The 15,207-nt window shown below is 34.2% G+C and overlaps 1 protein-coding gene and 1 non-coding gene across 2 annotated transcripts; both read left to right on the forward strand.

Annotated features, from left to right (window-relative positions):
- Positions 1 to 121: 121 nt before the first annotated feature.
- On the forward strand, positions 122 to 658 carry LOC140861922 (uncharacterized). Its single transcript, XM_073264924.1, has one exon. The coding sequence runs from the start codon at positions 122 to 124 to the stop codon at positions 656 to 658; it is 537 nt and encodes a 178-aa protein (XP_073121025.1).
- A 12,133-nt stretch (positions 659 to 12,791) lies between these two features.
- Positions 12,792 to 12,897, forward strand: LOC140869921 (small nucleolar RNA R71). The gene has a single exon (XR_012146910.1). It is a non-coding gene; the product is annotated as a small nucleolar RNA R71 (small nucleolar RNA).
- The last annotated feature ends 2,310 nt before the right edge of the window (positions 12,898 to 15,207 follow it).

Below are 15,207 nucleotides of genomic sequence, written 5' to 3' on the forward strand. Positions count from 1 at the left end.
TCAAAGTGGACATCAAAAAGAACCTTCAATCATACTACAAGCGGTTGCATCAAAAGATTTATGGATTTGGCATGAATATTTCGGCGTATCAGGATGCAACAACGACATCAACGTACTGGAGATGTCCAATTTGTTCTTAAATCTTGCAAAGGGAGAAGCCCCTCCAGTTCAATTTGAGGTGAACGGGAATGAATACAACATGATATACTATCTCGCCGACGGTATTTATCCATCTTGGGCTGCCTTTGTCAAAAATATCCCTCGACCCCTCTCGCAAAAACATAGGATTTTTGCACGATATCAAGAGGGGGTGAGAAAAGATGTTGAGCGAGCCTTTGGTGTACTCCAAGCACGCTGGCATATAGTGAGAGGTTCATCTCGCTTGTGGGATCCAATTGATCTAGATTATATAATAAAAACATTTATCATTCTACATAACATGATTGTAAAGGACGAAAGGGAGGATATACTCGAAGATCACGATTTTCCAACTAGAGATGATGAACATGTGTCACCAAACGTTGTCCCTTCAAGATATCCTACTGTAGAGTTCAACGCTTTTTTAGAACGACGTGTCAGTATTCGAAACCGAGAATTGCACCACAATCTTCAAAAAGACTTGATCGAACATATTTGGAATTTACATGGGGATGCATAGTGGAACTTGTCCACTTTTATTTACTTGTGTTAATTTTAATTGATGTACCTTTTTTTCTTATGTGCTTTTTAGTTTGAAATATTTTGTGCTTAATTTTAATTGATGTACATTTTTTCTTGTGTGCTTTTTAGTTTGGAATATTTTGTGATTTTAAATTTTTTTTATCGGTATTTTTAAAGAATGTTTTTTAATTTGTTATATTTATGTGCATTTTTATTATGTAATTATTAAATTTAATTATGTATATTTTTAATTTGTTAATTGTATTTTTATTATGTTTTAAAATCATTGTTTAATAGATTAAAAAATAATATTTCAACATCACCACTACAACATCACCACACCACTGTACAAACATGCAATGAAGTCATCAACGCTGACATCATCATGCGATCAAGTTATCAACTTGACCACACCAACTTCTTCACATCCTTGTACATGCTCTAAGTTTCGGCTTGAAGGAGGGGGCTGCGTATTGGGCCTTTAGTAACTGGTCTTTTCTAGCATGCCCACAAGTTTCGGTTTCGAGTAGGGGTGGAATAGGGTCGGGACTCGTCCCGTAACTTCCTTACCCGATTTCCGTCCCGATAGAAATTGAGATATTTTTTTTCTCCCGATCCCGCACCCGAGAAGTGTCGGGACCCGAATGTTCGGGATTCCGAACATTCGGGATCCCGTCGGGTCGGGAGAGGGTAATCCCGAATAATATTTTTTTACAAAAAAAATTCTATGAAAATATTTTTTTAAAAAAAATTATGAAAAAAATCAAACAATTTCTTAATACATTACAAATAAATTAAAATTTATTTATATATAACAATTAAAAAACTAAAACATTTTTTTAGTACATTACAAATAAACTAAAAAAACTACTTGATTAATAAAAAAATAAATAATTATTCATAATAAAAAAACAAAATAAAATTTATAACTCAATGTTAATATTAAAAAAGATAAATATAAAAAAAATTATATGGTATATAATTATAAAACATTAATATTAAAACATAAAATTAAAAAAAAATATTTTTTAAATTAAAAAATATTATTTTTATATTCGGGTCGGGTCGGAAATCCCATTGGGAAGAGTTATCTATCCCGATCCCGATCCCAAAATTGATCAAGTCTGGAATAATCCCAACCATTTGGGTCGGGAAAAGTTCGGGACGAAAAAAATTCGGGACGGAAACAGATTGAGAATCGGGACGAGTCGGGATTTATGTAAAATTTGTTACCCCTAGTTTCGAGGATGGGGCTACGTATTGGGTCTTTGGCAACTGGGCTTTTCTCCCCATATATAATAATACATCATTAATTAAGCAAACTCATATACAGGCATACACAAGCTGGAAACATACGGTAATTCTTGTAACCGCTGGTTTATAAAGACCTTTTGTATTTTAATTAATATATGCAAAAAAAAAAGACAATAGAATTTTTTTTTTAATTTCCAATTCAATTTTAAGAGAGTAAAAATTATAAATTATTTTTTAATTATTTAAAATAATCGATTTTTAAATTTTTTTTATTGGAAATTATATATTAAAATTAGATTGAAAATTATTGTGATGGTGATGTGATGATATTTTAATTTTTGATTATGTAATGGATGACATATTTATTTTTGGACATTTCTCAATTGAGGATCTATAAATAGACCTCAACATTTGTGAAGAAATAACATAAGTTTAGAGATAAGATTTTATAAGTGTTTGGTTTGATATATATTTTGAGTTTTAAAGTTTTTAGTTTTTACCATAAATTTTTACTTTTCACAACACTTTATCAGCACGATCGCTCGAAGGTTCTCTATAATTTTCGACGCTCCAAAACACAAAGAGAAGACAAAAATATTTAACAAGTAAGTATATTTATTTTATTGTTTATTTATTTTTTGTGTATATATTTAATATATAATATCATGTTATTATCAGGCATGATACAAAAAAATAAGTTTTTTTTTTTAAAAAACTTGTTATAAATCTTGGAAGGATGTTAAGACGACATCCCACACTCCCAGTAAGGGATACGACAAGTATAAAAGCTTCTAAGGTTTTTAAATAATAACGTGATATGATTATACATTACTGCTTATATAATTTTATTGTGTAATTATATTTGTATAATTTCATGTTATTATATAAGAGGCTGTCTATGACACCGACCTTATAATAACATGATATGATTATACATTACTGCTTAAATAATTTTATTGTCTAATTATATTTGTATAATTTCATGTTATTATATAAGAGGCTGTCTATGACACTGACCTTATAATAACGTGATATGATATATATTTTATTGCGTATATTTAATTATGATTATCATTATATGGATCACATGATTATCACAAATTTTTATTCAACACATACTCGATTTTTTTTTTACCCCCAACGGTAACAAACGACTAGTTTTTGCCCTATAAATATGTTCACTCAAACTCATTTTCAATCACACCAAATTCACTTTTTCTCTCAAAATAATTTCTCCTCGATTTTTCGAAGATGAAGATGATGACATTTATAAGGCTATTTTTCATAACGACTATGATCATCATGCTCACGAGTCTTGTACTCACCAGCGATTTTCCACCACATATTTTTTCTCTATTTGTACATGCACTTGTAATCTTCGTTATTCCATTATTTTGTATTGTCATACTAATAGAAATTAACTAATAAAATGCATTGTTATTTTTCTAGTACCACCATGTCAAATTTGGCAAAGATTGAATTTGTTGCGTTCGATATCACTGGAAAGAATTATATGTCATGGACTCTCGATGTAGAGATGCATCTTGATTCATTGGGTCTAAGTGATACCATCAAAGAAAATAATATATCATCCTCACAAGAAAAGACAAAGTTTATGATTTTCTTACGTAGACATCTTGATGAAGGATTGAAATGTGAGTATCTCACAGAAAAAGACCCAATGATTGTTGGAAAACTGTGTTCAGATCAATTAGAATTGATACCCGGTGCAGCGGAAGTTTAAAAAATTTATTTTATTAATATGGAACGATTCCATATCTGTGTATCAAAACTTTACGATTAAATTTGTGTAAGTAAAACAAATAATCACTATTAAATATTTTACCTTGAAATCTCGAAGCGAGATTATGGACACCAACAGAATTTAATCTGCTCTTGTTATATATCCCAGGAACTGATGAATGAACGTTTCTTCAATCAGGTCCACGAATAGAAAACAAAACCCTCTGATTGACTGCACTAGAAATCAATCAGAAGTTTGCGTAGAGAATAAACAGATATGATCTGTTAATTCAGATTGTAATTTTTCACAAAAATCACAACCCGAATTTTCTCCAAAAGGGACAGAGGATTTCGAAAATCCCCTTGAATAATATAGGCTGAAATTCAAAAATTGCAAGACTGAAAATCTTATGGAATTTTCGAACACTGCAGTATATTTATAGATAATTTTTAGTTATAATTGTATCAGGACTCTAACTCCTTAAAGCCCACAATCCATAACTTAAGCCCAACAAGCCAAGCCTGTTGTTATAGAAATTAATATAAAATTCATTGTGACTCCGATTGATAAACTGATTTCACCAATGTGCACAGAAACCATTTCTGCATTTTTTAGAGTCAAGATAATTTTTCTGAATCCGAATTCAGTGATTTCCAAAAATGCCCATCCCTATGTTATTTTAGGAAATCTCACTCCCTTTAGTTAAGAAGTCCAACTTTTCTTTCATTAAATTTAACTCTTTAAATTTAACTATCTCTACGGGGTTTTAGTAATCCATTACTTGTGTAACCCTCAATGGTTCAGGAATACAGCTAGCCGTGGGCTCACAACTCCTTGTGACTCGGAACAACAATTTCCGACTTACCCATCGAATCATGGTAAGAGCGCCTAGCAACATCGCCCCATGATTCCCTAGGTATTACTGATAGTGCCTGCAAGAACCAGTAGATTTTGGTTAGCGTACAGTACAGTCCCTTCATCCATATATCCCGATCGAATCAACAACCATTGGTATATCGAGAGTTGTTCGAGATTCGATAACTATGCATAACATCTTGGAGATCTATTAGTGACATCGCATGTGTTACTAGGAAAACCCATTAACCTAAAACACATCATGTACTCTGGCCAGAGATTCATCACACTAATATCTCCTCAGATTGCATAGGATATCCACACTCGCAAGTATGTGATGAATCCTTGACAACAAAGCATCGACTCCTATATGTGTCGTAACTGTACCCAATCCCGACACCTGATGACCCCAATAGAGTCGGTAAACGAGTCAAAGTACAGTACTAGCATATAGAGTCTCAATGATGTTTCAAGTAATAAGGACTAATGATGTACAACCAAAACCGCGGACTTTATCCACTCGATAAGTGATAACCACTTGAAAAGTCCGAATAGGGTAGTTCGATCATTCATCATATGAATATCTATTTGCATGCTTTGAACATCTCTATGTTCCATACCAATGAAACGTGGTACTCGGCATCACAAATGCTAGTCTCAATCTCGAGCGATCCTTATCCTTATTTGCGGACGGCTCAATTGACTAGGAACAGTTTAGAATATACAGTGACTATAAGATGTGTTTTATGATAGTCATCCCCATGTGCTACCACATCTTACATACACTATAGTATATTCAAGGTCTTTATCAAAACAACAATAGTATATCATAATATAACAATATGAAGAAAGATAAAGTCAATGCCATTATAAAAGTGTAAATTATATTAAACAAAAGATTGTTTTACATAGAGTCATAAAAGCCCTTAGCCACAAGTTGGCTAACCGGGCACCCACTCTTTCAATGATTTTATGGAAAGGGCTGAAAGAAAGATTTGAGCATATAAGGGAAGTTATACTCCCGACCGCCCGTGATGAATGGAATACGTTGAAATTACAAGACTTTAAAAAAGTCAGTGATTACAATTCTTCGATGTATCGAATAGTCTCGCAATTGAAATTTTGTGGGCATGTTTTTACTGAGATGGAAATGCTTGAAAAAACATTTTCCACATTCCACGCATCAAATATAACTCTACAACAACAGTATAGAGTGCGTTGATTTTCGAGATATTCTGAACTCATCGCATGTCTTTTTGTGACAAAAAAGAACAACGAATTGTTAGTAAGAAATCATCAATCCCGACCCACTGGTTCAACGGTATTTCCAGAAGCAAATGTCGGAATTAAAAATGAAAACCAAAATCAAAGGCATAGACAATATTTTGGTCGTGGACGAGGTCGAGGAAGTGGGCGTGGACGTGGACGTAAAAATTATCGCGGTCGTGGTCGTGGCCGTGGATATGAAAATAATCGAGATAGTTATTTCAATAACTCATCTCAAAAGAACGTCACGAACCACCCACCAAAAAGGCAGCATGAAAATACGAGTGAAAATGAAAATCACTCAAAAAGATCTGAGAGTGTTTGTTATAGATGTGGCACTCCAGGACATTGGTCACATATTTGTCGAACCCCTGAGCAACTATGTAAGCTCTATAAAGAATCGACAAAGGGGAAAGGAAAAGAGACCAATTTTATTGAAAATAGTGACCATTTAATTGGTTCAACTAGTTTCAATGCTGCGGATTTTTTGAATGATTTCGAAGACATTGATTAAAAGATTGGTGGGACTAGATTGTAACAAATTTGTATTTTTCATGCATTCTTGTATTATAAAGCATGTTATATTTTGCATTTATATTGTACTTAATTTTTCTTTGTTGCATTTTTGTGAAGTTTGATATGGAAAATGCTATGAGCAAACATAGAAATAATATCATGGAAATTTGCATACCGGATAGTGGTACAACGGACACTATTTTGCGAGATGAAAAATATTTCATGGAAATAAAACCAACAAAAACAATGGTGAATACCATATCAGGTCCTGTAGACTTGATTGAAGGTTGTGGTAAAGCACAATTTTTGTTACCAAATGGTACAAAATTTCGGATAAATGATGATTTATATTCACCACAATCGAAAAGAAATTTATTGAGTTTTAATGACATATATTCTCATGAATATGATACTGAGATGATAACTGATGGAAATCAGAAATATATGTTTCTTACCACATATAAATCAGGAAAAAAATATGTGGTTGAAAAATTATCAATGCTCCCTACTGGATTGCATTATACACATATAAGGTCAATCGAATCAAATATGGTGGTTAATAATTCTTCAATATTAACTAATTGACATGATCGATTGGGACATCCTGGTTCAATAATGATGCGAAGAATTATTGAAAATACACATGGTCATCCATTGAAAGACCAGAAGACCTTTCAGAATAATAAGTTTCAATGTAAAGCCACTACAAGAAAAACGGCAAACGAAAACGTTTTTTTCGCGTTGTTATTGTCACGAAAAAGCGTTGTCGTAGCCAGTGTTGTGAAAGACCGCGGTCAAAGATAACGCGAAAAAAGCGTTGTCGTTTTGAGAAAAGACAACGCATAAAAAACGTTGTGATATTTGAAAAGGACAACGCTTTTTTCGCATTGTCTTTTTTAGCAACGACAACGCTTTTTATGTGTTGTCTTTGAGAGGACTTTTTACAACACAGCCATTTACAACGCTTTTTCACAACGTTTTTAAAAGCGTTGTGTTTTTCAAAGACAATGTTGAAACCACCTACGACAACGTTTAAAAAGCGTTGTCTTTTCACAAATAAAAAACAAAAAAAATAAAATTTAATTCACAAATTTTCAATATTATAAATCACTCAATATTCAAAATTTTTGGAAATTAAATCTAATATACAATATTTCAATATTATAAATCATTCAAATATAACAAAAATCATTCAAATATAACAAATAATAGAATTTTTCATGTTTATCTCGGCCATGTGCGCTATGCTTTCTGCCTCAAACTGGAGTCGACGATCAGACCAACTCTTAGAATGCTAAATTCATTTGGAGGACTGGGAATGTGCTGAACAATAACAGCAAACAAAAATAAAATTTCAAATCTATTTTAATTTAATTTGTATCTCCATACTGTAAATCATTAAAAGTAAGAACAAACAAACATAAAACAAATATGAATTGATAAAAATGAAAAATAAACCTAAATATTGAAACTTCATTACAATTTACAGAGAATAGAGAATGAGACCTGGCGAGATTTACCCCAAGGTTGACCATAAGCACGCTTATATATATCAACTTGTGAGTACTCCACTCCATACCTTTCTCAAATCTTCCCATAAATCTAGATCGCAACAATAGATTTCAGTAAAATATGAAACTTAAATCCAGAACATAGCAAGGGGGCACAAAGTCCATTCAAATACATAAATATAAAATTGTACATAGTGCTCAAAGGAATTAAGGAAAGCAGATTGAGTATGAAAAAATTATTTATACAACTCAACGCAAGCATGCATTGGACTAAATTTTATCTATATTAATCCTCATATTGCGTTCACTTGAGAAACTATGTTTAAGTATGGGGGCAACTATGACCCCACAACAAACAAAATAGTTAAGGAAGCCAAAAAAGATGATGGATTAGGTGTGAAACTATCTTTGCAAAGGTAAAGGTTTCAGCAAGCATATATCACCATACCCTTAGTCATATAATTTTAGAATATAGTTTCACCAGATGTTGCGTAATTTTGTGCCCGCAAGTGCACGGTGTCAAGTTTTAATATAGAAAATGAGTCCAAGTCGATCCCACAGAGAATGAATAAAATGATATTATATTAAATATTTGCAAATAATAAAATCTTAATCCTATGTAGAGCTACGAGAATGGTTTGAGTTTAAATAACTAAAAATTGCAATAAATAAAACTAATTAACAACGAGTTCGCAAGATGAAAATTCAATAAGAGACAAATTCTAGAGGTTCGACTTCACTTAACCATCTACCAAGTTAATTCATAAAGAAATCTATATCATAAATTCTTTTAGTTTACTAACCAAGAATCCCTATTATTTTCTACTACCTCTCTCGAGTGTCAAGCAGAAATTCGTATTCAATAGCAAACTCAATATCTCTATCTAAGTTCAACTATTAAATCCGGTAAATAGCACAATAATTCTTACAAAGGCTTCAATGGAGTTATAGGCCTCTCGAACTCTATAAGCACCAATGATGTATTTTCCTACGGTCCTATTCAAAATCGTCTCTCTCGAGTGCTAGATTTCAAATAAATTTAACAATTCAAGTAATGATCAGTTAATTGAACGCAATCAATTCAGGAAAACACAAATAAACCGAATGAATAATTCTAATATATCAATCAAAATATCAAAAACATGGTTTCAAGTCAAGCAACGTCGTTCCTCTAGACAAAGGAATTAGTTCATAATGTAAATAAAAATCAAACAAAGCATGTTCTTGAACATCATTCAAAAACTAGGAGAAAGAATGAAATAAAAATGAAGGTAGATGATGCTTCTCCATCTCCGCTAGTCGCTTCGTCCGTCTTTGCGCCAAGAATGCTTCTTCTCCCTTTTTCTTGGTCTTTAGCCGTCTCTAGCCTTCAAAAACTCTCAATACTCTCTAAACCCTCGTATCCCTAAAAAATAAGCTATCAAAACCCTTTTCAAACTCGATTAAAGACTTTCCATATTTTTGGAGACTGCGCAGCGCTGGAGCGCTACTAATTCGGCGCTGGGGCGCTCAAGTTTCGTATTTTATTTTTCAATGACGGACGTATAGCACTGGAGCGCTCAAAAGACGACGCTGGGGTGCTCTGGACATGAATTTACGAGCGCTGGAGCGCTGGAAAACTAGAGCTGGGGCGCTACTTGTTCTTCCATTTCACCATCTGCGCAGCCTTTTTGTAAAAATCATAACATAAGTTCTAGCCGTCGGATCGAGCTGAAATTTTGACAGAAACTTTGAAACATCCTAAGCTTCAATTTGAATGGTGAAGATTGGATTTAGGTATCTGTAACATTCCCAATAATTTTCTGAAGTTTGCTGTCCCGTAACTCGGCTTTCCGCTTCTTCTTGCTACTTTTCTTCAAATCCTTGCAACTCACAAAAAAAACAACAAATACGCATAATATTCACTCGATACATCACAAAATCCAAGTCAAATCATATATAAATTAAGTGCATAAAATGCACTTATCAAATCTCCCCAAACTTAGACTTTTGCTAGTCCCGAGTAAAACAGTAATGAGCAATATAGTCGACCTCTGAATTTTTACATTTCAAGATTCAATACACATGCCCGCTAATTTTCTCAAGAGTTCTCGTGTGTGTGTGATTTGCCAATCTCATCTACCCACCTAACTTTCGGTAAAATCATGCAATCCGTAAGCTTCATAAAATCATTAACTCCACCCTCAAGTTTCAAAATACTCTCAACCAAGTTCAACTTTTACTCACACAGATCAACAGGACTTTTCGGTTAACATTAGGCTCAAGTATAATCAGCAGGAGATAAGCATCCATATATATATATCAATGCAAACAAGGACTCATGATGCAAAGCAAAGGGAATTGAATATTTTCAATTTGTGCAGGATTATGAGTAGCTAAAATTTTTTTATTTGCATTGCCAGACATTAGTCTTGGCTTTCTTCTACTCCATACATCTCCATCTTTATGCCTTGTATTTGGACTAGAATTTCAATCCATTTTTTTTTTCTTTTCAAGGTCTCCCCTCACCTTACTTTCTCCGCCATTACTTTTCTTTGAACTTTTTAGCTACTCAATTTGTTTTGGATTTTTCATGAATATAGAATGGCTAAAAAAAAAACTCAATAGATTCGGAAAAAAAACGCCTAAATCACTTCTGTGATCTTAAAAATCTACCTCAGTTTCAAATAAAAATCACAAGAGTTAAGAATCAAATCTTCTAATGCACATCACAAATCCACATAATTTTTTTCTAATTGCTAGGAGTATCGATAATCATGGCATTCGTGCATAAATGTGAGAACTCAAGATTAAATATAGCTAACAACTTTTTCAGCACACAAAATTTATTTTCATCATAGGCCAACACAATTACAACATCATGCCTTCAACTCCAACTAACTCATAAAAAATTTCAAATTTTTACAATTTTTAAACACCCCCCCAAACTTAAATTGTGCATTGTCCTCAATGTACAGTATTCATTAAAAACAAGGGACATATACCTTAGGCACCAAGCGTCAGTACTCAGCACCATCTTAATCACTCAAAACTCTTTATCAGGGGTGGCTCCTAAACTCTTTCAGCTCCATACTTTTTAACCTACACAATTCAAAATCATTATTAATGTCTAGTTTCCTCACGATAAAAATAAAAACAAAAAAAACTAAAAGAAAATAAAAAAAACGCAAAAAACAACTAGCTTGGGTTGCCTCCCAAGAAGCGCTTAGTTTATAGTCCATAGCCCGACTTTATTTCAATTCTAGCCCGGTTCCATTTTGTTGAGGGTCTTTTCCTTTTCTTTCACACTCCAAACATATTCAACAATCTTCTTGATCTTTGCTTTCTTTCTCTTCTTCTTCTTTGCTACCTTCGGATCATTCTTTCTTGGCAATTCTACAGCACTAACAACTTTGCAGCAACATTCCATCTTCTTTGATTGTTCAATTATGAACACTTTTTCCATGGATGAATTTTTAACCTCCTTATACACATTAAAGATCACCTTCTCACCATCAACTCCCATCGTCAACTCACCTTTCTTCACATCAATCTTGGCTTCAGCAGTAGCCAAGAACGGTCTCCCCAAAATCAATGGCATATTTGCATCATCCTCCATATCTAGCACAACAAAATCCGCAGGAAAAATAAATTTATCTACTTTTACCAGTACATCCTCAATGATTCCAAACGGATATGTGATAGATCTGTCAGCTAGCTGCAATGCGATTGTCGTGGGTTTCACTTCTCCAAGTCCCAAACTCCTAAAAACAGACAAAGACATTAAGTTAATACTAGCTCCTAAATCACAAAGTGCTTTATTAAAATTAGAAGAACCAATAATGCAAGGAATCGTAAAATTTCCTGGATCTTTTAATTTTTGTGGTAGCTTCTTTTGCAGGATAGCACTGCACTCTTCAGTCAGGTTGACAGTCTCGAACTCCTCCAACTTTTGCTTATTAGACATCACCTCCTTCAAGAATTTTGCATAATGCGGCATCTGCTCCAAAGCATCAGCGAATGGAATATTAATATGAATTTTCTTGAAGATGTCAAGAAACTTAGAAAATTTCTCATCCAACGCTTTCTTCTTGAACCGCTGAGGATATGGCAGAACAGCTTTTGGTACAGGCGGTTTCTCAGAAACAACTGCAGACTTGCTAGAATTTTTGCTATCAGAATTTTTGGTCTCCACCACAATCTCTTCCACTTCCTCATCATTCACTGCCTTTGGGTTATTAGTCTCAAGTTCTTTACCACTTCTAAGAGTAACAGCCTTGCATTGCTCCCTAGTATTAACCTCAGTATTGCTAGGAAACACAACTCTCTGCTGATTATTCAATGCATTCGCCAGCTGACCAATTTGTGTTTCAAGATTTTTCATAGAAGCGCTCACATTGGTCAAGTGTGTCTCCATACTATCAAGCCTATTTTCATTCCTCTTAAATCTTGTGGATGATTCTGCAATAAAATTACTCACCAAATCTTCCAACGATGCCTTACCTTCACCATTCTGAGTATTGAACCTCGGTGGAGGATTCAACACATTCTTATTGTTTGCATATGAAAAATTCTCATGATTACGCAAACTAGGATGATACTGATTGGGTACAGGATTACCTCGATAGTTGTTGTAATTCCTGTTGTTCACATATTGAGCTTGCTCCACACTCTCAAATCCATCAGCAGAATTTACGGCAGTCGCCAGCGATGCTGTCTCATTAGAACTTTGATTCCCTTTGGTCAGTGCAGCCAACTGTGTAGAAATAGTAGCCATCTGAGCAGTCAAAGCAGTGAATGCATCAACCTCATGAATTCCAGCAGGCTTCCTTATTGCAGATCTCTCACTCGGCCACTGATAACTGTTAACAGTCATTTGCTCAAGCATATCATAAGCCTGTTCAGGAAATTTAGAAAATATTGAACCTCCAGCTGCAGCATCCACAGAAATACGAGTTGACCCATTCAAACCATTGTAGAATAACTCAATCTGTTCCCAGTCCGGAAAATTATGTTTTGGACACTTTCTAAGCAACTCCTTGTACCGCTCCCAGGCTTCATACAACTGCTCAAAATCTTGCTGTTTGAATGTAGTAATCTCTATTTTCAACTGAGCCGACTTAGCAGGCGGAAAATACTTAGCCAGAAATTTGGAAGCCATATCATCCCATGTAGTGATACTCCCAAGAGGTAGTGATTGCAACCAACTACGAGCATTGTCCCTAAGAGAGAACGAGAACAATCGTAGTTTGATGGTGTCCTCAGTAACACCATGAATCTTTACTGTGTCAGCTATCTCCAGAAAAGTATGCAGGTGCAAATTTGGATCTTCTGTAGCTGCACCCCTGAACTGATTCTGCTGCACCATATTAATCAGAGCTGGCTTCAACTAAAAATTATTTGTTGTGATAATCTGCCTAGCTATCCCAAAATAATGAGCATTGATCACCGGTCGAAAGTGATCTCTGATCGGCACCGGAGCATTATTGACAGCTCTTTCTCTTTCTCTTTCTTCAGCCATTAGTTGCAACTCTTCTCTTCTAGCCTTTCGCAACGCTTTAGCAGTTTTTTCGATTTCTGGATCAAAGAGCAGTGAGTCGTAACTTTGGCTCTTTCGCATAAACTGCATAGACAGGAAAGATTTAAAATTAGAACCAACAAAATAAAATAAAATGCTCTAAATCAAAATTATGACTAATTAGCACAATTTAATATAAATCAAATAAAATTCATTCCCCGGCAACGGCGCCAAAAACTTGTTGCATAATTTTGTGCCCGCAAGTGCACGGTGTCAAGTTTTAATATAGAAAATGAGTCCAAGTCGATCCCACAGAGAATGAATAAAATGATATTATATTAAATATTTGCAACTAATAAAATATTAATCCTATGTAGAGCTACGAGAATGGTTTGAGTTTAAATAACTAAAAATTGCAATAAATAAAACTAATTAACAACGAGTTCGCAAGATGAAAATTCAACAAGAGACAAATTCTAGAGGATCGACTTCACTTAACCATCCACCAATTTAATTCATAAAGAAATCTATATCATAAATTCTTTTAGTTTACTAACCAAGAATCCCTATTATTTTCTACTACCTCTCTCGAGTGTCAAGCAGAAATTCGTATTCAATAGCAAACTCAATATCTCTATCTAAGTTCAACTATTAAATCCGGTAAATAGCACAATAATTCTTACAAAGGCTTCAATGGAGTTATAGGCCTCTCGAACTCTATAAACACCAATGATGTATTTTCCTACGGTCCTATTCAAAATCGTCTCTCTCGAGTGCTAGATTTCAAATAAATTTAACAATTCAAGTAATGATCAGTTAATTGAACGCAATCAATTCAGGAAAACACAAATAAACCGAATGAATAATTCTAATATATCAATCAAAATATCAAAAACATGGTTTCAAGTCAAGAAACGTCGTTCCTCTAGACAAAGGAATTAGTTCATAATGTAAATAAAAATCAAACAAAGCATGTTCTTGAACATCATTCAAAAACTAGGAGAAAGAATGAAATAAAAATAAAGGTAGATGATGCTTCTCCATCTCCGGTAGTCGCTTCGTCCGTCTTCGCGCCAAGAATGCTTCTTCTTCCTTTTCCTTGGTCTTTAGCCGTCTCTAGCCTTCAAAAACTCTCAATACTCTCTAAACCCTCGTATCCCTAAAAAATAAGCTATCAAAACCCTTTTCAAACTCGATTAAAGACTTTCCATATTTTTGGATACTGCGCAGCGCTGGAGCGCTACTAATTCGGTGCTGGGGCGCTCAAGTTTCGTATTTTATTTTACGCTCAAAAGACGGCGCTGGGGCGCTTTGGACATGAATTTACGGGCGCTGGAGCGCTGGAAAACTAGAGCTGGGGCGCTACTTGTTCTTCCATTTTACCATCTGCGCAGCATTTTTGTAAAAATCATAACTTAAGTTCTAGCTGTCGGATCGAGCTGAAATTTTGACAGCAACTTTAAAACATCCTTAAATTCAATTTGAACGGTGGAGATCGGATTTAGATTTCTGTAACATTCCCAGTAATTTTCTGAAGTTTTCTGTCCCGTAATTCGGCTTTCCGCTTCTTCTTGCTACTTTTCTTCAAATCCTTGCAACTCACAAAAACAACAACAAATACGCATAATATTCACTCGATATATTACAAAATCCAAGTCAAATCATATATAAATTAAGTGCATAAAATGCACTTATCACCAGACATACCGTCATGTCCCAAGTTTCTCAACAGCCTGAACTAAGGCTTCCACATCAAAAAGAGTGAAAGGTATGCGGATACGACACTGTGCAGAATCAGACCTCTTAAATATCCTCAGAGGAATCTCTTTGTACAAAAGAATATGTACCTAACAAAACACAAAAAAATAAGAAGAAGGTTTGTGCACTAAACATATAATTAAGAA

This window comes from Henckelia pumila, chromosome 4, assembly GCF_033568475.1.
Source record: "Henckelia pumila isolate YLH828 chromosome 4, ASM3356847v2, whole genome shotgun sequence".
In the NCBI taxonomy this organism is placed as follows: Eukaryota; Viridiplantae; Streptophyta; class Magnoliopsida; order Lamiales; family Gesneriaceae; genus Henckelia; species Henckelia pumila.

Bases quoted from the DNA above. Each gene is read 5' to 3' on its own strand.
- LOC140861922 (XM_073264924.1), top strand. From the start codon at position 122: ATGTCCAATTTGTTCTTAAATCTTGCAAAGGGAGAAGCCCCTCCAGTT.